The sequence below is a fragment of the Oryx dammah genome, unplaced genomic scaffold (assembly GCF_014754425.2).
Source record: "Oryx dammah isolate SB20612 unplaced genomic scaffold, SCBI_Odam_1.1 HiC_scaffold_2, whole genome shotgun sequence".
Taxonomy (NCBI): domain Eukaryota; kingdom Metazoa; phylum Chordata; class Mammalia; order Artiodactyla; family Bovidae; genus Oryx; species Oryx dammah.
This window is the reverse complement of record NW_024070186.1, coordinates 175,986,854-176,013,623: the sequence shown is the minus strand read 5'-3', so window position 1 is coordinate 176,013,623 and position 26,770 is coordinate 175,986,854. Positions and strand designations below refer to the sequence as shown.

Sequence of the window (26,770 nt, the reverse complement as noted above, 5' to 3'; positions counted from 1 at the left end):
ATTCCTGTTGTCCAGTTGTGGAAATTAGGGTGGGGACTGTTTAATCAACTTGCTCCAAGTTATACAGTCAGTAAGAGGCAAAACTAGAATTTAAATCAGTCTGGCTTATCCTAACATTCTGTGCCCTTAAGAGCACAGAACAACAACAACATTCCTCAAACTTGCCTGAATATAAGAATCGCCTGGGGTTCTTGTTAACATATCCTAAATGCTGTAGGAGGGAGGGGCCTATGAATCTGCATTTTAAGAGAAGCCTCTCTCCTAGCCCCAGGCAGTTCTTCTAATGAGAACTTTGGAAGTTTGTCCTTTATTAAGGTTGGAGAGATGCAAGTTCAGCCTTTTCTGACCACAGACAATTGGCACAGAAGGTCAAAGCAGATTTCAAACCCTTTCCTATACTTTGTGCCTCTCTTTTATCTGAAATTATTCATTTCTAGAGCCATTCAGCCATCTAGCAGCTTAGAGGCAAGCCCTAAATAAACCAAACTTCCTAATGTCACCAGGTCACATTGGGCCTGTTTGTTCAGTTCATGTGTTTGTGTTGCTTTTCTAAACTCAAAAGTCCCATGGTTGAATTAGAATAATTATCATAAGTCTCACTCAGACTTGGGGGTTTTCTCATAAGCTATAGGATCAAGTACTTTCTTCCTATAAGGTTGTTGTTATGAAGGAGGGTAAATTGAGTCCATTTGAGGAGCTTGTCATTCCTCTTCTTAAAGCTCGCCAGATATGTTATCTCCATCCCTGGGGCTTAGTCCTCTTTCTACTGCTCCTGTTTGCATGGCATTTGACAAATCCTTCCTTATACAGCACCGAGATCTCTCTGGCTTTGGTTGACTCCTCCAGAGCCACGGGGAATACTCACCAGCAATTTATTACAGTGAGTATGATGTCATGGACCAAGAAGTGAGTGAAGGATGGAGATTAGTGCTGTATGACAGGGTACTTTGGCAGCTGATGGGTGTGGGCAAGTGGGCACAGGTAGCCAATTGATTATGATCATTTTGTTGCTGGTGGTTTGGTGATGGAAGAGATACTACTACTATTTGACCAGTGGAATCCGAAAAGACATGATTGCCCCTGAGGAGGACAAAGTGATGGTTCGGATTTCAAAGCTGATTTCAAACACGCTGCTGACAAGTCCCTTCCTGGAACCCCTGATGGCTGCCCTTGTGGAGGAGAAGGAAAATGACTATTACAGCAGCCTCATGAAAAGCATTGGTAAGGCTGTGCATAAATGGGGCAGGGTTCCTATGTGGAGGGCACCTTCTTTTCCTTTCTCTGTCAGTTCTTCTCTCTGTTTTCTCAGAAAAATGCCCCAAACATTGTGTAACTTTTCATTCAGTTGCTCCTCCACACTACCACCATCACTCATGTCCATACCAGTACTTATCACACTTCAGTGTGCATCTGTGCAACCTAAGGATCTTATTAAAGTGCAGATTCTGATTCAGTAGAGTTTGGGAGGCCCCACGATTCTTCACCTCCAGCTAACCCCCAGATGATGCAGGTGTTACTCACCCTGGGCACAGCATAAGTAGCAGGGGCCCAGAGACATTCCAAATGTAGCTCAAGACCTCTTCCCTCAAGGATTTTGATCTCTGCAACTCTCAGTGATCACTCCGTCTTCTGCATTCATAGCACTTCTCGCTTCTTTCAGCTCATACCCTTTTGGAACTTCTCCTGTGCCATTGTTTCTCTATGGCCTTTAACACTGGCCTTGTCTTTCTCATGGGTCTCAGCTCCCTTATTAGACATTTACTGATATATCGTCAGTCCTCACTCCCTTTCATGTTTAGCTGCATGTCTTGTGTGCACAGTAGGTTGTTGGGAAGTGTTTGATGATGGTGAGTAATGTGAAAAGTGAAAGTGAAAGTCTCTCAGTCATGTCCGACTCCTTGTAAATGAGGGAACATGTCCAGGTGTAAATGGACAGAAGCTTGTTTACCTTCTAAGTGTTGAAATTGAGAGCACAGAGTGCTCAAGGCCCCTGATTAATAACAAGGGTTTGCCCTCTTGGTTATAGTTGATTACATCCTCATGGACCCCATGGAGAGGAAAAGACTCTTCATTCAGAGCATCCCCCAGGCATTTCCTCAAAGGGTGATCCGGGCCCCTGTGCCCTGGCACAGTGTCTACAGGAATGCCAAGAAGTGGAACGAAGAGCACCTGCACACAGTGAACCCCATGATGCTCAGCCTGAAGCAGCTGTGGTTTTCGGAGTAAGAAGTGCCTCCTGTCCCTTTTTTCCCTTTCTTTATTACAAGCTTCCACATGTAAGAGATCATCTTATGTGGGAGTAGCCTTGCCCTTGAAGTAAAATGACGGAAATCCTAGACCCAGGTTGCATATGGTAAGGGATAACTCTCTGTGCAGAGCTAGGTGGCCCTCCTTTGTGCCTCCACAGCACCCAGTGCCTGTGTATAGGCCCTGGAATATACTGGTTAAGAGCACTCACGTGGGGCCAGCTTGCTCGGGTCCACCTCTAACTCTGCTGCTTCATAAGTAACATCCTTATCTCTAAATTTGGGATAAGGCTTCCTACTTCATAGCGCTGGTAGGAGGGATAAATAATTTAGAGTACTTAGAACAATGCCTGATACAAGTATCCAGTAGGTATTAATTAGACCTCCATATGAGGTCTATAATACTGAATTATAGTTGTACCTTTACTAGTTTGACTCTCTCTAGCCTATGAAATGTATGGGATGGGGGCTTGAGTCTTCTTATTTCTTTTCCTTTCCCAATTCTTTTTTTTTTTAATTTAAAAAAAGCATAGTTGAAGTATAATTTAGTTGAAGTATAGTTAATTTACAGTATGTTATATTATGTTAATTTTTGCTATACAGCAAAGTGATTGTATACATACATTCTTTTTCATGTTCTTTTCCATTATGGTTTATTACAGGATATTGAATATAGTTCCCTGGGCTATATAGGAGGACCTTGTTGTTTATTCTATATATACTAGTTTGTTGTTTCTCTACTGTATATATACTATTCTGTATATACTAGTTAGTTTCCACTAACTCAAACTCCCATTCTGTTCCTCTCCTATGCTCTCTCCCCCTTGGCGATCACAAGTCTGTTGTCTAGGTCTGTGAGTCTGTTGCTGTTTTATAGATAAGTTCCTTGTGTCATATTTTAGAATCCACATACAAGTGGTATTAGGTGGTATTTGTCTTTCTCTTTCTGACTTACATCATTTAGTATGATAATCTCTAGGTCCATCCATGTTGTTAAGGCATTATTTCATTCTTTTTTCTGGCTGAGTCGTATTTCATTGTGTATATGCATCACGTCTTCTTCACCATTCATCCTTCAGTGGGCATTTAGGTTATCTCCACGTCTCAGAGTTTGTAAATAAATGCTGCTATGAACCAAGGGGCTCTTGTTGCTGCTGCTTAGTCCTTCAGTCGTGTCCGACTCTGTGTGACCCCATGGACTATAGCCCACTAGATTCCTCTGTCCATGGGGATTCTCCAGGCAAGAATACTGGGGTGGGCTGCCATGCCCTTCTCCAGGGGATCTTCCAGACCCAGGAATCTAACCCAGGTCTTCCACACTGCAGGCAGATTCTTTACTATTTGAGCCACCAGGGAAGTCCTGGTACATACATCTTTTCAAATTATAGTTTTTGTGTGAATATATGCCCAGAAGTGGGATTGCTGGATCATATAACAATGTATTTTTAGTTTTTTAAGTTAATTATTTTAAGTAACTCAGGGCCAGTGCAGAGTTGGCATACAATATTCTCACCTATATTTATAGGTGACTAAATTGGCCACAGATATTGTAGAAGTTCAGAGGAGGCAGAAGTCACTTTTTCATTTTTCTAAATTAAGATGTTATTCACATACTTTAAAATTCACCCTCTTGAAGTGTGCAATACAGTAATTTTGAGTATACTCACACGTTTGTACAACTTTCCTGAAAGTATTGGGAATGTTTTCATTATCCCCTAAAGAAACTCTGTAGTCATTAGTAGTTACCCCACTTCTCCCTTCCACTCAGCCCCTGGAAGAACATTAATCTGCTTCCTGTCTCCATGGATTTACCTGTTCTCAATATTTTACATAAATGGAATCATACAATATGTGGCCTTTCATGTCTGGCTGCATTAAGTTAGCAAGGTTCTTGTTTTCAAGATTCATCCATATTGAAGTATTATCAGTACTTCATTTCTTTTTATGGCTGAATAATATTCCATTTTATTGTTATACACATTTTTTAAATACATTAATCAATTGCACTGGGAATAATAAAGACTGATTTTTTTTTTTTTATGAGCCCCTCAAGAATGAATGTGAATCCTGGTGGGAGAATGAGGCCACCAGAGTTCACCAAAAGGTCAGGTTAATGAAATGATGTGCTACTACCATGTGGGTTTTTTATTAGAAAAATTGGAGGCAGATATGTGTGTGTGATTGTGATTGGTTAAACTTAATCAGTAGCTCAAATATTTTGTTTGAGGAGGATCTATAGCTTTGTATGTGTTTCGTCTTTGGGGAATCTTATTACTTGGATAACTTACTTGTTTTTCACGTTCTTAGTTTTATCTGTATTTTAAAAAGTAATTGTAGGTAAAGTCAACCTTGGATAGAGACCATCAATCATAAGAAATAAGCACATTCCTTTCTTTGAATTCAGTTTTCTAAGGCATTAGAGGTGCTAGTCAGGACATGAGAAAAAAGTAGTTTTCCAATGAGGCAGAAGTATGTAATAATAATTTATAGAAATTGTATAGATAGAGTAGGCTCTGAAACTAACCAGCCTAGGTTCTGATTCTTGCTCTGTCCCTGATGAACTGTGTGATTTGGGCAAGTTAATCTCTCTGGACCCCTATTTCTTTATATGCAAAATGGGATTGTTGGGTGAAGTGCTTAGAATAGTGCTTGGCATACAGTAGTTGTTCAATAAGTTCTGCTTTAAGTAGAAGCATGTTTATGGCCTCAAAAAATAAATTAACATAGAAATTAACAAGAAAGTTAGCCACAAGGCTGATAAAATTGCCAGAAGTTCAGTGCCAAGAGAATGTACACATGAATTTAATTTGATCACATAAAGAAAATGACAAATTATTATTAGCTTTTATTATAAGAAGAATTCTTATCACTTGCTCTTTTCCTAATCTATTCCTTCTTCTTTATATTTATTTACTTTTAATTGATTGCTTTACAATATTGGTTTGATTTCTGTCATACGTCAACATGAATTAACCATAGGTGTACATATGTCCCCTCCCTCTTCAATCTCTCTTCTACCTCTTTCCATTTCCTACCCCTCTAGGTTATTACAGAGCCTCAGTTTGAGTTCCCTGAGTCATACAGCAAATTTCCATTGGCTGTCTATTTACATATATTAGAGTATATATTTGGGCTTCTCTGGTGACTCAGACAGTAAAGAATCCACCTGCAGTGCAGGAGACCTGGATTCAATCCTTGGGTCTGGAAGATCCCCTGGAGGAGGGCATGGCAACCTACTCCAGTACAACTGCCTGGAAAATCCCCATGGATGGACAGAGGAAACTGGCAGGCTGCAGTCCATAGGGTCACACAGAGTCGCACACAATTGAAGGGACTCCACAGCAGCAGCAGCAGGGTATATGCTTCCATGCTACTCTCTCCATTCATCTCACCCTCTCCTTCCTCTTCCCCACCCTGTCCATAGTCTGTTCTCCATATCTGCACCTCCATTCAGTTCAGTTCAGTTCAGTTGCTCAGTCGTGTCCAACTCTTTTTCTCTTCTGCAAATAGGTTCATCAGCACCATCTTTCTAGATTCCATATATATATGTTAATAGACAATATTTGTTTTTTTTTTTCCCTGACTTACTTCACTCTGTATAATAGGCTCTAGGTTCATCCACCTCATTAGAACTGACTCAAATGTGTTCCTTTTTATGGCTGAGTAGTATTCCATTGTATATATGTACCACAGCTTCTTTATTCATTCATCTGTCAATGGACATCTAGGTTGCCTCCATGTCCTAGCTATTGTAAATAAAGCTGCAGTGAATAGACCTTACAGTGGGCTCTGTAATAACCCAGAGGGGTAGGAAAGTACAGGAGGTGGGAGGGAGATTCAAGAGGGAGGGGACATATGTACACCTATGGTTAATTCATGTTGACATATGGCAGAAATCAAACCAATATTATAAAGCAATCAATGAAAAATAAATAAATATAAAGAAGGAATAGATTAGAAAAAAAGCAAGTGATAATCATTTTTATAGTAAAAGCTATACATTTAATAATTTGTAATTTTCTTTATATGAGCAAATTAAATTCATGTCTACATCCTCTTGAAATACATGCGTCTTTTTCAGTTTTGGTTTCTTCAGGGTATTTACCTAGAAGTGGTATTTCTGGGCTGTATAGTGGTTTTATTCCTTGTTTTTTAAGGAATCTCCACACTGTCTTCCATATTGGCTGTATAAATTGACTGTGCAATATAAACCAAAATCATTTAGGTTTTTGTCAGCTGAACCAAAAAATTAGCAATGAGAAAGATATGTTAAGGAAATGCTATAGAGAAATGTTCTTATGTGGACTGTAATATTTAGCTTTAAACATGTTAAGAGGTCACCTAATGATCAGTGAAGGGAAGCATTTAAGGGCCAGAATGAGGGTCGTGGTCTGAACAAAGAATAGATTTTTCTGGCCAATGTGGGAAGTTTATTACGATTGAACTAAAGATGAGTGACATAGTTATCAGATGGTGGCCAGGGCCATGCTAATGTTGGATATCAAACATATATGGAGATTGAGGTCCTCGAATTCTGTCCTCCCCAGCAGTGCTTTGTGACTGGTCAGACAAGATGAATAAGTTCATCACCTCCATCAGAAAAGAATAGAAATGTAGGCTGTAGGATTTTAGGAGTATGCGGGAAAGTGCCTAGTGGGTCATTACAGTGGATGATGAAAATGAGAAGTGAGAACTGGGCCGAGCTAAGAAAGTGAGCAGAGATCTGGTTGAGGAAGTTGTAGGCACTGATAGTTTCAAAGAGTGATTAATAAACAAATGAATAGGTGTCAGGCAGAGAAATGCTGGCCCTGTGAGCTAAAATTTTAAAAAAGGCCTTGGGAAGTGTGGTAAAGGGCAGCACCTCCATTAACCTGAGAGAAATAAAAGAAAATAAGATCATCAGAGAGGGCAGGAATAGATCCAAGTATTCATTTAACAAATATTTACTGAGTTTCTGCACTGTGTAAGGCAATGTCCCGGGAATGCTGTGGGTGTCTTCGTGAGCCTGCCAGCTGTCAGAGGCAAGTCTATAGGGTTTTCTGGTCCAGATCAAAGTGGTCCTCCAATTTGTCTTGAGTAGCTCACCAAGGGGCCACATTGAGGACTGCGTACAACCCACTTGATCACGAAGGTGATGCTTTGCTTGCCCTGTCCTCTTGTGTCTTCACCTGTCTTATCCTGTATTGGAAAGAGCTTTGACTTGTCATATCCTAGTTTCCAATCAGCCAAATGCCAAGTCAGTGTCAAAATCCCACTACCCAGAGAAGGACACATAGGTAGAAGGCTCAGTAATAGCTCCTGAGTTTCTCTACTCCTTGCAAGAGTTCTTGTGGACTATCCACTCCCCCCTCTGACTCTCAGATTTTTCAGATATAGTTTTAATCTGCTTAAATCTCCTCTCACTGAAAAATGAAAATATATTTCCTCTGAATCCATCATACAAAGTTTTTTTATTAAGCATCTTCTTGGCTTAGGATGTTTTGCCCTCTCTTTTGGCAGATTTAGAGACCTCAGGTTTGTTCGAACAGCAGAATTACTGGCGGGAAAATTACCTCTGCAGCCTCAAGAATATCAGGATGTCATTCAGAAACACTGCATGGAAGCACGCCAAATTCTTCTCAACAAGTCAGTATCTGGCCTCAGAATGGCGCTGTGTCACAGTGTCATAAAAATTAAAAGTTCTCTGAAGTGAAAACTGGTCTCCAACCTGGTGGGGTACACAGATTTTGCTGACTTCTCTCTGACACCTTCCTCTATCCTCATCCTTCCACGTTTCCATCCCTGAGAGCCTCTGTGCCTCCTCACATACACTGCTCTTTGACCCTCACTCCTAGTCTTCCTTTGCGCTTTTGAAGCTTCCTCATTACCATTGCTTGTTGAGCACTTCCATTCTCCCCCTCTGAAATCCTTTAGACCTTGCTGGGTTACACACACAGTGGTAGTTGCTCAGTCGTGTCCAAGTTTTTGCTACCCTATGTACAGTCACCCACCAGGCTTCTCTGGCCATGTGATTTTCCAGGCAAGAATACTGGAGTGGGTTGCCATTTCCTCCTCCAGGAGATCTTCCCAACCCAGGGATTGAACCTGGGTCTCCTGCATTACCATCTGAGCCATCAGGGAAGGATAATGCATTTGAATGACTTGTATTCGGGCGGCCCAGATAGACACCTGTAAATTTCCAGGGATGGGAGTTTTCAGTCACTTAATTCTTTTTTCCTTTGCAAATGCGTACAGGACTGTGTCCAGAGCCAGAGAAATTCCCTTATGTGAAATGATGGTGATAATATCTACTAAGTGGTTTTTAATATCAGAGAAAATATTTATGTAATAGCTGGCATATAGTAGCTGTTAAATGTAATTATTACCGCTACAACTATGACTATTACCAGTACTTCCCTGATTGTTAGAGTAATACTTTTCTAGCAGTCAGAAAAAAGACTTGATAAGATGCAAATGCCAGTAGTTCCTGTTGGGAATTAGAAATTGGGGGAATAGAATGAAAGGAAAAATGAGGCATCCATTTCTTCTTTTGGTTTTCTAATTTCTGCTCTCAACTTCTGAGCAGCCACCACCACACTGGAGTTTCTCCTCCCAAGTTTTCTTCCTTTTCTCCTTTTTCTTTTCCCCTGTAAAGTTTCAATCAGAAAACAGACATCTGCGAGGGAGAGAAATTGGATAGAACATTTCAGTTCCTTATGCCCTTTTACCCCAGTCCCTGAATATAAAGAACTATAGACACCTTCATCTTTCAGCAGGACTGTCCACTGGGTCTTGCTAAATGGGAAAACAGTCTCTCAATCCAAATCTTATTCCTTACTTCCTCAGAAAGGGGTGATGGCCGGTGAAGTGGCCAGGGATATGAGAGTACCAACTTGCGGAGCTGCTTAGTGGGAAAGGAGCCATCTGCCTTGTGGTGGAGAGTTGGGAGTGGCTGAGAGGACATCTTGGAACTTGGAAGGGATTCTCAGTCAGATGCCCTGCTTTCTTTATAGATGGATCCCCACCTGTGCCCAGCTATTTGTCTCCCGGAAGGAACAGTGGATCCATTTTGCTCCCAAGAGTGACTATGACTCCTCTCGTAACATTGAAGAATATTTTGCTTCTGTTGCATCTTCCATGTCCCTCCAGCTCAGGGAGTTGGTCATTAACTCTCTTAAGGACCTCGTTTCCTTGTTCATGATACACAAGGTATGTAGGGGATCAGCAGTAGACTGTTTGGAGTGGAATCAAAACTCAGTATTTAATCATGTAAGGTCCTCAGCTGTAAGCTAGGCCAAAAAGTAAAATTCTTGACTAGAACACATATGTGGTGATTATTAGTTTATAAAAATGATTTATTTAAGTACACAGCAAGTTTTCCCAAGATAATTACCTACTTCTATATAGTCAAAATCTACAGAACTAGAGAAATTAATTTAAAGAAAGAGTGAATAAAATGGAATGTCTACCTCCTACTGTAGAGGAGTGGTCACTTTTTCATCCTCTCTGTTTGAAAAAAAGGAATTGAAAAGGGTTTGTTATCAATCTTTTGGCTTGCTATCTAGGAAGTGTTGTGCATGTTCATTGCAGATACTGGCTTTTATTCTGTGGTTTTGGAATGGATACTTCTAAAATCAAAAGACTTCATTGACCTAATTAATAACTTCTTTCATGACACTACTTAAGTGAAGTCTAGATAAAAACTAAAACACTAAGACAAAAATTAAAACACTGTGATGGATTTCAAAGCATCATAGACTCCCTTAAATTTAGATAACATGGGAAATCAAGGAAGATTTTTTTGTATTTTATATGATGTGCCATTTTAATTTAAAAAGAGTGATAAAATTTAAAATTGCCTGGTTAGAAAGGTTAAGTTCTAAGCATTTTGCCAAATAAAGTAAAAATGAACAGTTGACCTTTTATTCAAAAAGTATAAACCAGTGCTGTCAAATGTAGACTGCACTGTTAGCATTCTACAGTGGACTAATCTATACATATCATTGTAATCATCTTTTTGGCTAAGCAGAAGAGACTCAAACTCAACCAAGTTTCATTCTAAAATTCCAAACAAAGGGAAAACTAAAATTTGCATATATCTTAAAGAAAGAAATGTATGGGTATTTGATACATAGTAGACATTCACCTAATACTTATCAATAATCCTTAGACAAATCTAGAATTTCTAGATTCTAAATTGAATCAATTATTTGAGCAAATACTTTACAACTGCCTCATGCCAATTTTATTAGGCACGATGCCTTTTATGAAAGGTATCTTGTGTTACTAGCCTGTGTTAGGAATTAGAAATGTCTCCACATCAGTTCTTTAGCAGCTGAGCTACAGCTTCCCTGGTAGCTCAGCTGGTAAAGAATCTGCTTGCAATGCAGGAGACCCCAGTTCGACTCCTGGGTCAGGAAGCTCCCCTGAAGAAAGAATAGGCTACCCACTCCAGTATTCTGGCCTGGAGAATTCTATGAACTGTATAGTCCATGGGATCACACTGCTGAGCGACTTGCACTTCACTCAACTTCCATATCAGTATTTTTACTGCAGAAAGGTTGACATTTTGAGTGTCTAAAATATATGCTAACTAGCAACTCCATGTGGGATGTACAGATAAACTCTTATACTTTTGGATTCAGTCAACACATTTTTATTGAGCCCTTGTGCATGTGTGCTAAGTCACTTCAGTTGTGTTTGACTCTTTGTGACCCTGTGGACTGTAGCCCGCCAGGTTCCTCTATCCATGGGATGCTCCAGGCAAGAATACTGGAGTTGGTTGCCATTTCCTCCTCCAGGGGATCTTCCCAACCCGGGGATCAAACCTGTGTCTGTTATGTCTCCTGCACTGACAGGCAGGTTCCTTACCCCTTGTGCCACCTGCTCTTATGATGTACTATATGCTATCTTGGATATTTCGGAGTACATAGATGGTTCACACACAGATCCTGTGCCTGTAAATCTCATGAGAGAAAGATAAAATACCACACGGAAGTGGAAATAGGGAAGTTCAGAGGTAGATTATTTCTTGGTGGGGAACAGGGAGACTTCCCAAAGGAGGAGATTTTTGTCAGAATTTTAACAGATGGGGAGGATTTGGAAATGCTGATAAAATAATTTCCAAGCAATGTAAACATACTTTGCAGAAGAGGGAGAGGGTGAACTCAAGTGGGCTAAGCCATACTTAGCCCTTATTTTAAATCTGAACAGTGCATGGTACCTTTCATTTCCTTTTCTGGTACCCATGTAGTGCTATGAACAGGTAAAAGTCACTCCTTTGATTCTAAAAGGTTCCATTTTGTAATAATCACCATATCTTATGTCTCCTGAAGGATGGAAATTATTTTGAGGAGCCCTACCAAGAAATGGAGTTCTTTATACCTCAGCTGATTATGATCAAGCTTGAAGTTAACGAGCCAATTATTGTCTTTAATCCATCTTTTGATGACTGCTGGGAATTAATACATAACTCTTTCTTGGAGATTATTAAGAACTCTAAAGGGATTCCCAAGGTATAGTACTCAATTGTTTGTTTGTATTTGTATTCACATATTGAATAAAACTTATGTTTAAATGGCTGCTTGTGCAAAGTAGGGTTTTACTATGGGAGATATAGCCTGAGTACACCCTCTTGTCACCCTGAAAGAGAATTTGGGCCTTAAAGAAATTTCCATGCATCCCATTAACAAAGACACTGAGATCTACTTTGTGAGCAAGCAGAGTTACCTGCATGATGCCAATGTCAAAAGGGCAGATGTGTCCCAAGCCATATCCATCTTGGATTAATAATTCATGATGGATCAGTTGCTATGCACTTTGCCAAGAATTTTCATAAGACTATGTATCTCATTTAGTTCTTAAAGCTCCATATGTTTGTTTATTAGTTTGTCTAGGGGAGAGATTAAACCTTCCCTTCCTGGCCTAGGGAACTTAGAAAAGGAAACCTTTTTCCAAGTTTCCTTTCCAGGGTGACTTTACTAATCAGATTTCAGTTATTAGCAGACTTTTAGAACTGGGCAGGATCACCCACATGAGTGTGACTCTTTTGCATTCCATCTTCTGTCTCCTTCTGGATGGTTGATGTGGCGAGAGGCAAGTGTCCAGCCCCACATAGGGAAGGAACTTGTGAGATGTTTCTACCCAGCTCATCTCTGCCTCCCACTCTCCCTCCCTCCCCATGTATGATGCTCAGGTACCTTTAAGCATGCTTCTCTTTGCAGTCCTGTACTTAGAGGGTTCTAAGATCTCATGATTAGAGTTGGAGTTTTTAGGAAAGCATGTGAAGCTGCATGTTCCAGCTGGTTTCACCAGAGAACTCTAAATTGAGGGTTTTAACCCAGCCAAGTCAGAGTAACAGGAAAACTGGATGTGCAGAGAGGGAAGAAGTGTGGGCAGCTCTCCTACAATCAATATCCCTAGGAAGGAAATGAAAGAGAAGACCCTGTAATTTGGAAGGATAAGTGTGGGGCTTGGAGACAGATAAAGTACACACCACTCAAGTTCCCCTTCACTGCTGTTGATCAGCAATGTTTACAAGCAGCTGGGTTGGGAGAGCCCAGGGCTTATGTGGTTGGTAGTAGATTTAGTGAATTGTAATGCCAAGAAGACACAGTCATAGGTCACAGTTTGTACCAGGTTTGAAAGCCAGACCCAAGTAAATGCTGATGACTCTTCTAGACTAAGAAAAAGCAGCCCAGGATCTGAGTTCTCTGTCTAAAGATGCCCAGGGCACAGTCTCCCTCCCTGAACCCCTCATACTGTATTGTCTGTGATCTGAGTAGTGACATCTTAAAAGAATAACCCTTCAGATTGAATATCTAAGAAGAATACCTGAGAGCAGCAACAGGTGGATAGTACCCTATCTCCTCTCAGTCCTGCCTTATATATAAACATGAATTTTAAAAGTTAGAAAAGAATATCAGCATGAGATGTTTGAAAACTGTACTCAAGGTGCAAAAGAAAAGTGTATTTGTGAGAAAGTTACTAAAGAAACAGCAGTAAATATTAGAAAATATTTGTTGTAGCCAAAAGTTGAGAAAAATATGAATCTGTAATACTGACTGAAATGAAAAGAGGCATAAATAAAAGGAAGCTGGATGAGATAAGGGAAGGATTTTATAAAATTGCAATAATTAGAATTTAAAACAGCACCAGCAGTTGATGCATTACTTTCACAATTGTGAAATAAGATTGCTTGGGTCAGTCTCTCCTAATGGAGGAATTTTCTAACTCAAAGTGCCAGAGAAATGCCAAAGTTGGAGAAGTATACAAGAGAAAATACTGAAGGTGATGACAAAACCAAAAAGTCTGGGATCAGAGAGCCAGGGAGATAAGGAGATAGTAACAATGATTACCTTATGGCAGAAAGTGAAGAGGAGCTAAAAAGCCTCTTGATGAAAGTGAAAGAGGAGAGCGAAAAAGTTGGCTTAAAGCTCAACATTCAGAAAACGAAGATCATGGCATCCGGTCCCATCACTTCATGGGAAATAGATGGGGAAACAGTGGAAACAGTGTCAGACTTTATTTTGGGGGGCTCCAAAATCACTGCAGATGGTGACTGCAGCCATGAGATTAAAAGACGCTTACTCCTTGGAAGGAAAGTTATGACCAACCTAGACAGTATATTCAAAAGCAGAGACATTACTTTGCCGACTAAGGTCCATCTAGTCTAGGCTATGGTTTTTCCAGTGGTCATGTATGGATGTGAGAGTTGGACTGTGAAGAAGGCTGAGCGCTGAAGAATTGATGCTTTTGAACTGTGGTGTTGGAGAAGACTCTTGAGAGTCCCTTGGACTGCAAGGAGATACAACCAGTCCATTCTGAAGGAGATCAACCCTGGGATTTCTTTGGAAGGAATGATGCTAAAGCTGAAGCTCCAGTACTTTGGCCACTTTATGCGAAGAGTTGACTCATTGGAAAAGACTCTGATGCTGGGAGGGATTGGGGGCAGGAGGAGAAGGGGACGACCGAGGATGAGATGGCTGGATGGCATCACGGACTCGATGGACTCTGTGAGTCTGAGTGAACTCCCGGAGTTGGTGATGGACAGGGAGGCCTGGCGTGCTGCAATTCATGGGGTCGCAAAGAGTCAGACACGACTGAGTGACTGAACTGAACTGAACAATGATTACCTGGAAAGAGCACTGTTGTTCCTGGCTCAGTTTTACAGACTGCTCTGCAGGGTATAAGAGAGCCAGCCACTGTTTTAAAGGTGTATTTTTTTAATCAAAGTATAGTTGATTTACAATGTTTCACGTTTACAGTAAAATGATTCAGTTATACATATAATGGCACCCTACTCCAGTACCCTTGCCTGGAAAATCCCATGGACGGAGGAGCCTGGTAGGCTGCAGTCCATGGGGTCACTGAGAGTTGGACACGACTGAGCGACTTCACTTTCACTTTTCACTTTCATGCATTGGAGAAGGAAATGGCAGCCCACTCCAGTGTTCTTGCCTGGAGAATCCCAGGGACCGGGGAGCCTGGTGGGCTGCCGTCTATGGGGTCGCACAGTCGGACACAACTGAAGTGACTTAGCAGCAGCAGCAGCATACATATACATGTATATATATTATTGTTGTTCAGTTGCTAAGTTGTGTCCAACTTATATACATATGCTTTTTCAGATTCTTTTTTATTATAGGATATTACAAGATATTGAATTAGTTTCATGTGCTAAACTGTGGCTCTTTGTTGTTTATCTATTTTATATACAGTAGAGTATATTACTGGGAAAGACCCTGATGCTGGGAGGGATTGGGGGCAGGAGGAGAAGGGAACGACAGAGGATGAGATGGCTGGATAGCATCACTGACTTGATGCACATGGGTTTGGGTGAACTCCAGGAGTTGGTGACGGACAAGGTGGCCTGGCATGCTGCAATTCATGGGGTCGCAAAGAGTTGGACACGACTGAGCGACTGAACTGAACTGAACTGAGTGTATATCTGTTAATCCCAAATTTCAAATTCATCCCTCCATCTCCTTTCCCCTTTGGTAACCATAGGTTTGTTTTCTATGTCTGTGAGTCTGTTTCTGTTTTGTAAATAAGTTCATTTATGTCATATTTTAGATTATACATATAAGTGATATCATATGGCATTTGTCTATCTCTTCTGCCTTATTAATACTTTACTTAGTGTGATAATGTCTAGATCCATTCATGTTGCTGCAAATGGCATTATTTCATTCTTTATTGTGACTGAGTAATAGTCCACTGTGTGTGTATATATATATATGTATGCCATATATGTATATATGCCATGTGTGTGTATATATATATATATATATATATATATATGCCACATTTCTTTATCCATTCATCTGTCAGTGGACATTTAGTTTGCTCCCATGTCTTGGCTATTATAAGTAGTGTTGCTGTGGTCATCACAGCGCATGGATCCTTTTGAATTAGACTTTTCTCTGGCTATATCTCTTATGAGTGAGATTTCTAGATCATAAGGTAACTCAATTTTTAGTGTTTAAGGAACCTCCATATTGTTCTCCCTAGTGAAAATCAGCCACATTTAAAGTCATTTTTCAATTGAAGACTTCCCCCAAGAGGCAGTCTTTTTATCCTGCTCACCTGTGATCTATTGCATTGCCTGAATACTCCAGTCATGCTGCCCTAAACCATTTCATTCATATCCTTGCTTTCAAACACTGTCTATAGTATGGCTACAGCAAAGAAGTTGCTCCTTCACTGGTTTTAAAACCTTTGGGTTGTCCAAAGAGGGAAGAGAAAGTTTAGTTGCACTTGCTTTTGCCACTTTCTAAATTGATGCATTCTCATCAACTGCATATAACCCATATAACTCAGTAAAGCATTCAGAAGAATATTTTCTGAGACAGATCACTAAAAGCCTTCTTAGCAGAGAGGGCAGTGGAAAGCAATGGACCCCCAACAAGGACTTGCAGCCTGCATGAGCCATGCAACTGAGAACATTCTTAGAAGTACACATGTGCCATTAAGAAGTTAGAAAGTTGAATTCTCAGGAAAAATTCATTTTGTGCCTCAGATCATAAAGACATAGCTTTTTCCCCTGAACTGAAAGAAGAATCTAGTATCTCTCTCCCTTTCTTCAGGTGAGAAAATGAAAGTCCTGAGAAAGTAGCTTACCTAAGGTCACATAGTCAGCTAGTAGAAGAGTTTGAATTGGAAAGGATGCTTCTAGTAGCTTATCATTAGAGAGGAAAAGTATTTGGTAGGGGGAAGGAGTATCACTGTAATATTTATTTAGTCACACAATGTTTATTGAGCACTTACTATGTGCCACGCTCATTAGGCCTCTCACCATAGTGAAGAAGTCAGATACGATCCAGGCCTTTATGGCATTGATATCCCAGAACAAATCTAGAACAGCTCATTACACATTCATCTAATTACAGTTATGATGAGTGTCAAGAGGGATAAATTTAGAGTGTGAGCTTTAAGCAGGGAAACCTAACATCCACTGGGGGCCCAGGAGGACACTTTAAGGAAATGAAAGTTTAAAAAGTAGGGATTTGAAACATGAGTAATCCAGTAAGAGGAAGAAGAGGGAGAATAAAATTAAAGGGAATAGTGGAGTGATTCTAGCACCATCTAAGAGAAAATGGAGTTGAAATGCAGCTGATGTCCCTGGAAATGAGTACATTGCTAGAGATTTTAGTTTGATGCCATCTTCCTCTTTGTGTCTTGTGGATGTCTTATGACATTTAAAAGTGGTTTCTACTCTTTAGGTGGAATCTATCCTGTTCCCAGAGTTGAAAGGATATAATCTGATACTTGGGACTGTTAATGCTGATGAAAAACTGGTTTCTGACTTTGTGGATCAAACTTTCGAGGTATTTCAGAAAAATCAAGTTGGTCCCTGCAAGTAAGTTGGTTTAGTTTTAACTTAGCCATTTTGGCATTGGTTTAGAGTTCCTGTGTATCATCAAATAAATAATCCCTATTCCCACAGACCTGAAATAATACGTAATAAGTAGCCAATACTTACTTACATAGGGATTATTATTTATCCCCATTTGCAGATGAAGAAACCATAACTTTCCCAGTGTTATACAGCAAATACATAGGAGAACCAGAATTCAAATTAGAGGTTTACCCCTATTATCTGAAAGCCTTGGCACCAGATAAATTCTGGAATTTAGAAATTCCTGAATTTTAACCAGTGGTCACCAGTCCTACCAGGAAGCCTTGAAAAACCCCTGGACCAACCTCACTTACCAGGTGGCAGACACCAGAAGCAAGAAGAACTATAGTCCTGCAGCCTGCAGAACAGAGACCACAAACACAGAATGTCTGACAAAATGAGATGGCATATATTCTAGACAAAGAAAGAAAGTAAAACCCCAGAAGAACAACTCAGTGAAGTAGAGATAGACAATCTTCCAGAAAAAAGAATTCAGAATAATGATAGTGAAGATGATCCAAGATCTCAGAAACAGAATGAATATACAGATTGAGAAGATAAAAGAAATGTTTAGCAAAGAGCTAGAAGACTTAAAGAACAAGTAAACAGAGATGAAAAATATAGTAACTGAAATGAAAAATCCCTAGAAGGAATCAATAGCAGAGTAAATGAGGCAGAAGAATGAGTAAGTGAGCTGGAAAACAGATTGATTGGTGGAAATCACTGCCACAGAACAGAATAAAGGAAAAAGAATGAAAAGTGTAAGGACTGCCTCAAAGACCTCTGGCATAACATTAAACACACCAGCATTCACATTATAGTGGTCCAGGAAGGAGAAGAGAGAGAAAAATGGACATGGGAAGATATTTGAAGAGATAATAGCCCATAACTTCCCTAACATGAAAAGCAAACACTCAAGTCCAGGAAGTGCAGAGAGTCCCATACAGGATAAACCCGAGAAGGAACATGCTGAGACACATATTAATTGAACTGACAAAAATTAAGGACATAGAATATATTAAAAGCAGCAAGGGAAAAGCAACAAATAATATACAAGGGAATCCCCTATGGTTATCAGCTGATTTTTCAGCAGAAACTCTGCAGACCAGAAAGGGGTGACACAGTATATTTAAAGTGATAGAAATGAAAAACCTACAACCAAGAATACTCTATGCAGCAAGGCTCTCATTCAGACTTGATAGAGAAATCAAAAGCTTTCAGTTCAGTTCAGTCACTCAGTCATGTTGACTCTTTGCAACCCCATGAATGACAGCACGCTAGGCCTCCCTGTCCATCACCATCTCCTGGAGTTCACTCAGACTCACGTCCATCGAGTCCGTGATGCCATCCAGCCATCTCATCCTCGGTCGTCCCCTTCTCCTCCTGCCCCCAATCCCTCCCAGCATCAGAGTCTTTTCCAATGAGTCAACTCTTCACAGGAGGTGGCCAAAGTACTGGAGCTTCAGCTTTAGCATCATTCCTTCCAAAGAAATCCCAGGGTTGATCTCCTTCAGAATGGACTGGTTGTATCTCCTTGCAGTCCAAGGGACTCTCAAGAGTCTTCTCCAAAACCACAGTTCAAAGAAGTGTTTCAACTTAAAATTAAGGACACTGACCTTTGAAAACTAGAAATATTTTGTCTAAGTTCATGTAGCTCAGAAGTAGCAAAATTGGAATTTGAAGGCAAAGTTCTGAATTCTCAGTTCACTGTGCCCTTTGCCATGTGTTTCTTTCATAGTTTGGACTAGTTTTTATATTATCTCTTTGTTTGCCACTCTGACTAATCTGATTTGGTGACCTGTATTTGTATGTTTGATTTTATGCTCTTCAATATGGAAGATACTTAAATGTATACAAAAAGTATAATGACTTATTGGATAACACAGCAGAACAAAACATCACTGCATTCCTGAAAGAAAATCATGAAATTGAGGATTTTGTGACGGTAGGAGATGCCCCTTGACTTTTTTTTTTTTTTAGTATCTTGGTTACATGTGCAACAGATAATCCAAAAGCACTGTATTGGCTGGGGATGAGGCTAGGGGCAAATGCATAGAGGCTAAAGACAAATTAAACTACTGAATCTACTCTTTTCTACAGAGGATCAATAGCATTAAAAAGCGGAGAAATGAAATTGCATCCATGCACATAACTGTGCCTTTGGCCATGTTCTGCCTAGACACCATGACCCTAAATTATGATCTCTGTGAGCGAGCCCAAAATCTTAAAGACCGTCTGATTCAATTCCAAGTGGATGTAAACCGGGACACCAACACCAGGTATTATTGTTGCATGCAGGGAAATAGCAATGATAATTGGTACGACGGGAGAATGAAAAAGTGGATCGAATTTGTACCTTCCAGCAATGACTAGGCTGAACTTCCAATTCAACTTGCTTCTGCCCCCAAAGTGAGGGTTGCAGGGACTCTAGGTTCAGGCAAGATGATAAACAACAAGGAGAAAAGTATCTGGGACTTAGAGTTGTTGTTGTTCAGTCACTCAGTTGTCTGACTCTTTGTGATCCCATGGATTGCCATGTGCCAGGGACTTAGAGTATGAAGATGGAAAGAATCCCAAGGCAGTTAATCTCTGATCCTTCAGCCTTTGCTTTCTTGCAGACAACTTCAGAGAGATATTACCTGGCAGTCTGAGCTCACAGGCCCTCTCACTGGCCACCTGTCACACACTCGAAGACACAGCATGCTTACAATCAGCCCTGAGAATCTCTTCTATGCAGACTTCTACTGTCTGGATGTGGGGATTCTGTTATTCAATCTTAAACTCTATATCGTGCCTTCATTTTACTGATGACCATATGTTAGTCAATACGTCTTTGGTTGTAAGGGGTAGGAGGTGAGACTGGCTAATGTAAAAAAGAAATGTGGAGTCTGCATGTTGAAAAGTTTAGGAGTTGCTAGCCTCAGGCCCTCAATACTACAAATTAGGATGTAGTCTCCCTCCCTCTGCTTGCTGTCTGCTGTGTCAGCTTCATTCTCGGACAGGTTCTCTCCAGTTTGTGGGCCCCAGCAGCTCTAGACTTAATCCTCCCAGGTTCTCATTCACAGGGGAAAAAAGATTTACCTTTTTTCCAATGCTGTGCCACTGGGCAAGTGTGGCACAGGCCTGACTTGGATTGTTTGGACAACACCAAGGCAAACACCGTAGTCAAGAGGATGGTTTAGATCCGGGTGCTAGTCTCATCTCTGGAGTGAATGTCAGCCTTACCTAAACCATGAGAATCAAGAAAAGGAAAGAAGAGGGTACCCCGAGAAGATTAGACTGTGGTTACTATAAAAAGAAATGGTGCTAAGATGCTGGGACAGTAAATTTCTGCTACTCTGCTTCCCACTCCAGTACTCTTGCCTGGAAAATCCCATGGACAGAGGAGCCTGGTAGGCTGCAGTCCATGGGGTCTCGAAGAGTAGGACACGACTGAGCAACTTCACTTTCACTTTTCACTTTCATGCATTGGAGAAGGAAATGGCAGCCCACTCCAGTGTTCTTGCCTGGAGAATCCCAGGGATGGGGGAGCCTGGTGGGCTGCCGTCTATGGGGTCGCACAGAGTCGTACACAACTGCAGTGACTTAGCAGCAGCAGCTTCTATTTGAATGTTATAAAATGTGTCTTATTTTTAGCTCTCTTTCTTAGACAGCTTTAAATAATAGACTAAAATGATTTAACACTAATAATCATTATTAATGTTATTTTATATATCATTCATTTATTTGTAGGTAAGTATAAATTTAGCATTTTATGGCACTTTTAAGATTTATAAACTACATATCAGAAACTCAGCAGCAAATTAATGATGATAATAGTTACCATTTTCCAGCATACCTTGTAGTCCAGGCACTGTGTAAGTGTTCTGAACATTCAATATCTAATCAGTCTTTACACCAACCCTAAGAAGTTGTTCATTATTCTCTCCTTTATGTTGATAAAGAAACTGAGCCTCCAAGAGATCCTTAAGTGGCACATGCAGGGCTTAACCTAGTTCATTTTGACTCCAAATCCACACTCTTCCCCACTGCATTCAACTTTCTGAATGAGTAATGAAAAGGTGTGATTCCTGTTTTGGGAGCCAGAAGTCTTGATTTTGAATCCAAGGCCTTCCATTTACTTGTTTGTGTTCTCTGGCTTCACCTCTTGGATCTTCAATTCCTTTGCCTATAGAAGAAATATTTGGGACTAGGACAGTAAAACATTTTCAGCCTTCGAACTACTGGGACATTTCCTTTTGGAAAGTTTGAGCATCAGGTAGTTTTTTTTTTTTTTTTTTTCCCCTTAAGGATTTGTTTCTGTGAAATCAGGGCTTCCCCAGTGGCTCAAATGGTAAAGAATCCTGCCTGCAATGTGGAAGACTTGGGTTTGGTCCCTGGGTTGGGAAGATCCCCTGGAGGAGGGAAAGGCTACCCACTCCAGTATTCTGGCCTGGAGAATACCTTAGACTATATAATCCATAGAGCTGCAAAGAGTTGGACATGACTGACTGACTTTCACTTTCACTTCCTGTCAAATCAAGCAACATGGTGCCTTGGTTGGTCCATGCTTTCTTCCCCATCAAAATAAATGTATAATTTCCTTTGGTCTTTTTAATATAAGTGAATGTAAGGGTCCCATTACAAACCTGGGGATTTCTAAGAGCCCAGAAACAGAAACTCCTGGTCAGTGATTGAGTTCTGAAGTTTCTTTTCTACCTTGAAAATAGTGACTCTGACTCATTTGTTCTTCTCAGCCATCCAGTGAGGTAGGTAAAACAGATATAAAACACCCTACTGAATGGAGAAGAGGCCCGGGGTGGGGGGATTGGGGGGGTGGGGGGGAGGGGGGAACTCACTTGCCCAATTAGGTGAGTTTGAATCTTCTGAACCCACATCCCACCCTAGATACTTTTTTGTCTTGTGATTGCCAAGTGAAGTAACTTCTTGTTTCCAGTGATAGGTGTGCCCTAGAAAGGGATGCTCTGGCCATAAAGGCAGGGGGCACCTTGAAGTGCACTTGTCATAAAGTGGGCATGCCATCTGTTTCCACTATAGGTGCATTATCTAAAGTTGCTAAAACAATGACTTGAAATATTGATCAGAAATTCCATGGCCCTGAGTAGAGATATAAGAAGTTATCCCTCAGGTCTGAATGTATGTTCCCCTCAGGGTGGAAAATCTTGTCCAAAAAGTGACAACAAAGTAGAGAGGCCATCAGTTCAGTTCAGTTCAGTTCAGTCACTCAGTCAGGTCCGACTCTTTGTGACCCCATGAATTGCAGCATGCCAGGCCTCCCTGTCCATCACTAACTCCCGGATTTCACTCAAACTCATGTCCACTGAGCCGGTGATGTCATCCAGCCATCTCATCCTCTGTCGTCCCCTTTTCCTCCTGCGCCCAGTCCCTCCCAGCATCAGAGTCTTTTTCAATGAGTCAACTCTTTGCATGAGTCAAGGCTGTGGTTTTTCCTGTGGTCATGTATGGATGTGAGAGTTGGACTGTGAAGAAAGCTGAGCGCTGAAGAATTGATGCTTTTGAACTGGTATTGGAGAAGACTCTTGAGAGTCCCTTGGACTGCAAGGAGATCCAACCAGTCCCTTCTAAAGGAGATCAGTCCTGGGTGCTGTTTGGAAGGAATGATGCTAAAGCTGAAACTCCAGTACTTTGGCCACTTCATGCGAAGAGCTGACTCATTGGAAAAGACTCTGATGCTGGGAGGGATTGGGGGCAGAGAGGCCATAGATTGATGCAAAATATACTGGTCTCCCTTATGCCATCACAACACCAGACAGAGAATAGCCCTGTGCTTACAGGACCCCTGGATCTTTATTTTAAATGATATTGTCAGTGCATGTAGAAAACAGTGTTTGTTGTGCTTAACTTATCCCTGGATATTGCTAAGGTGTTATTTTGGTCAGATTTCTGATATCATCAACCCATATTCAGGACTTTTAGAGGATCTAGTAGTTAATGGGTATAAAAGAAATACTCAACTCAGTCTAACTTGTGAGCAGCAAAATCTACATCTTCCCTACTGTGTGTTTTCTGTGTGTCTCCTTTACTTCTATATAGAACTCTTTGTTCTTGTCACTGCCAGTCACCAAATGTGTAGAGGACTTTCCCCACATAAATCAATTCAGCTGGGTGCCCTGCAATTCAACTTAATTCTGACACTGTCTTCCCAGAGGTAGCATCAGCTTCCACAGATTAAGGGCTCAGTCCTATAAGACTGTCTTTCATAATTTCAGACACCAGTCACAAGTTCGAGTTGTGCTTCTGTGCTTCTGACCAACCAGCTGTAAATTGAAAGTTCTAGTGACCCTTTCCTTGAGTTTAATTAATTTGTTCCAGGCTTCTAATCATGGCTTAGTCTTTCCAGTGACCAGCTCCTCATCCAGGAGTGACCCTGAGTCACCTCACTAGAATGAAGGATACTCTTATCACCCATAAAATTACATGGATTTCATGGGCTTGGTGCTAGGAACTGGGGGCAGAGATCAATATATATTTTTTATTGAGACAGGAAAGGATAAAAATGAATTTGGAACAGAAAGGGTTAGAGATTCTTTTCCTACTGAATTCTGCTCAAGGTATCCACCCCCCAAATAAGTTGTGAACCATGGTATAAAGGAGAAAAGAGACCTCAAAAACAGGGCGACTGAGCACAAGAGGAGGAAAAATAAAAAGACTGCAAGTTGCTCCCAGGGACTGGAGAAAATTTTAAAAGGTTGGAACCCATCGGTGTTCCATTAGTCATCTTTTCCTTCATCTTTCTCTCCTTCCTCCCCCTCATCATCATCTTCATCTTTTCACCTTCATCCTCATCCCCTTCTTCATCAATATCTTCCAATCCTTCTTCCTCTTCATCATCGTTGTCTTCCTCTTCTCCTTTCCTTTCCTCATCATCCGTGTCAGGAACCAAGTAGTACTGTAATGGATTTGGCCAAATATCATCTTTGATGACCTCTCCTAACTCATCTGAGTCCCTTGGACTGCAAGGAGATCCAACCAGTCCATCCTAAAGAAAATCAGTCCTGAATGTTCATTGGAAGGACTGATGTTGAAGCTGAAACTCCAATACTTTGGCCAGCGGATGTGAAGAGCTGACTCGTTTGAAAAGACCCTGATGCAGGGAAAGATTAAAAGCAGGAGGAGAAGGGGACGACAGAGGATGAGATGGTTGGATGGCATCACTGACTCAGTGGACATGAGTTTGAGTAAACTCCCGGAGTTGGTGATGGACCGGGAGGCCTGGCGGGCTGCAGTCCATGAGATCACAAAGGATTGGACACAACTGATCGGCTGAACTGAACTGAACTCATCTGCACCTGCTTCAGAAGGATCAGTAAACCAGGTGAAGAAGGTTTCTGGTTCCTCATGCTGTCTCTTCCTACTGGCCGTATTCCATGTTTGACTTGATCATTTCGTCAAATCCTTTCCAGATTTCCATTTGATTTCAGTGGACTTTGAAGATGGATCACCACTCATTCAGATGAAATTATTTGGAGAGAATTTTATTTTTGAAGTAAGGGTTTTCATCAAAAATAAAAATCTATTCTGTAACCTAATTTAATGTCTTCAAATTCTGTCACTTCAACTCTTGTCAAATAATACAGCGCCTCTTCATCCCCCTCCCCAATGTTGTTACCCCCAAATTTGGGATTTTGGCGAGCAATTCGGACCTCTTGAAAAAATGATTGGCGGAGTTTGTTATATATCTGTTCTATTTTCAAAAATCTCCTCACTGTTCATTGAGTCTGTCTATTCCATTTTGTACTTCATCAACACGTTCAATTGCTTCTTGCTGTTCTTTTTCTGAGGTTTCGTTGGCCCCGTCGAGGTTGAGTTGAGCTGCTTTTTACTGACTTTGGCCGCCGGCGCCGACAAGGTGCCGCGTTCGGGGTGGGGCAGGGGGCCGGGAGCGGGGCGGGGGAGAGAAGGGAAGGCGAAGGGGCCGGGCAGAGGCTTCCTTTCTCGCGGGCGCTCGCTCCGTCCCGCCTCCCCGCTCTGGCGCACTTTCGCTCACTCGCTGTCCCTCCCCCTGGCTCGAGAGTGCTGCCCTCGCGGCCTGACGACGAGGGAGGGGCTGGGGCGGCCTGCCGGCCTGGCCTGGCTCCGACTGACTGACTGACGGCGGGGAGCGGCTGGCGGCGTCGGGCGGGCGGGCGGCTAGGCTCCCCCACTCTGGCTCCGCGCTCCAGTTCGATGCTCCCATCTCCCTGAGCCGACTCCTCCTCCACCTCCTCTTCACAGCGAGGGCAAAACTATGGTAGCTATTGTTTTCATAATTTTTATTTATTTTTAAATTGAAGGCTAATGCTTTACAGAATTTTGTTTTCTGTCAAACCTCAACATGAATCAGCCATAGTGAAGTGAAATCGCTCAGTCGTGTCCGACTCTTTGTGACCCCATAGACTGTAGCCTACCAGGCCCCTCTGTCCATGGGATTTTCCAGGCAATAGTACTGGAGTGGATTGCCATTTCCTTCTCCCGGGATCTTCCCAACCCAGGGCTCGAACCCGGATTGCCCGCATTCTAGATAGACGCTTTACCGTCTGAGCCACCAGGGAAGTCCGAGTCAGCCATAGGTATACATACAGCCATTATGGAAGATGGTATGGAAATTCCTTTAAAAACTAGGAATAAAACCACTGTATGACCCAGCATCCCACTCCTAGCCATATACTCTGAGGAAAGCAAAACTGAAAAAGATACGTGTACCCCAATGTTCATTGCAGCACTGTTTACAATAGCTAGAACATGGAAGCAACCTAGACGTCCATCAACAGATAAATGGATCGGTATACATATGTCCTCTCCCTCTCCTCTCCCTTCCCTTCCCACCCCTCTAGGTTGATACAGAGCCCCTGTTTGAGTTCCCTGAGGCAAACAGCAAATTCCCATTGTCTATTTTACATACAGTAATTAAGTTTCCATGTTACTCTCTTCATACATTGCACACTCTCCTCCTCTCTCCCTATATCCATATGTCTGTTCTCTATGTCTGTTTCTCCATTGCTGCCCTGCAAATAAATTCTTCAGTACTATCTTTCTAGATTCTGTATATATGCATTGAAAGTGAAAGTTGCTCAGTCCTGTCTGACTCTTTGCAACCCCAAGGACTGTATAGTCCATGGAATTCTCCAGGCCAGAATACTGGAGTAGGTAGCCTTTCCCTTCTCCAGGGGATCTTCCCAACCCAGGGATCAAACCCAGGTCTCCCACATTGCAGGCAGATTCTTTACCAGCTGAGCCACAAGGGAAGCCCATATATGATATTTGTTTTTCTCTTTCTGACTTACTTCACTCTGTATAATTGGCTCTAGGTTCATCCACCTCATCAGAACTGCTCAGATGCATTCCTTTTTAGGGCTGTGTGATATTCTATTATATATATGCACCACTGCTTCTTTATCCATTTATCTGTTGTTGGACATCTAGGTTGCTTCCATGTTCTAGCTATTGTAAATAGTGCTGCAGTGAGCATTGGGATACATGTGTCTTTTTCAATTTTGCTTTCCTCAGAGAATATGGCTAGGAGTGGGACTGCTGGGTCATACAGAGGTTTTATTCCTAGTTTTTTAAGGAATTTCCATACCATCTTCCATAGAGGCTGTATCAATTTACATTCCCACAAACAGTGCAAGAGCATTCCCTTTTCTCC

The 26,770-nt window shown here is 41.4% G+C and overlaps 1 protein-coding gene, 1 long non-coding RNA gene and 1 pseudogene across 3 annotated transcripts in view; 1 reads left to right on the top strand and 2 right to left on the bottom strand.

Annotated features, from left to right (window-relative positions):
- Nucleotides 1-26,770, top strand: part of DNAH3 (dynein axonemal heavy chain 3) — a 249,628-nt gene that overhangs the window by 13,128 nt on the left and 209,730 nt on the right. For both annotated transcript variants that reach the window (XM_040257140.1, XM_040257147.1), the window contains exons 7-14: nt 1,032-1,221; nt 2,027-2,222; nt 7,746-7,871; nt 9,239-9,434; nt 11,561-11,740; nt 16,949-17,085; nt 18,964-19,069; nt 19,225-19,403. In XM_040257140.1, coding sequence (XP_040113074.1) covers nt 1,032-1,221; nt 2,027-2,222; nt 7,746-7,871; nt 9,239-9,434; nt 11,561-11,740; nt 16,949-17,085; nt 18,964-19,069; nt 19,225-19,403 — 1,310 coding nt within the window. The remainder of the gene's footprint in view (nt 1-1,031; nt 1,222-2,026; nt 2,223-7,745; nt 7,872-9,238; nt 9,435-11,560; nt 11,741-16,948; nt 17,086-18,963; nt 19,070-19,224; nt 19,404-26,770) is intronic.
- Nucleotides 3,173-15,446, bottom strand: LOC120875681. The gene is made up of 3 exons (XR_005724014.1): nt 15,358-15,446; nt 8,162-8,165; nt 3,173-3,196 (listed from the first exon to the last, which is right to left on the bottom strand). It is a non-coding gene; the product is annotated as an uncharacterized LOC120875681 (long non-coding RNA).
- Nucleotides 23,670-25,321, bottom strand: LOC120859259 (annotated as a pseudogene).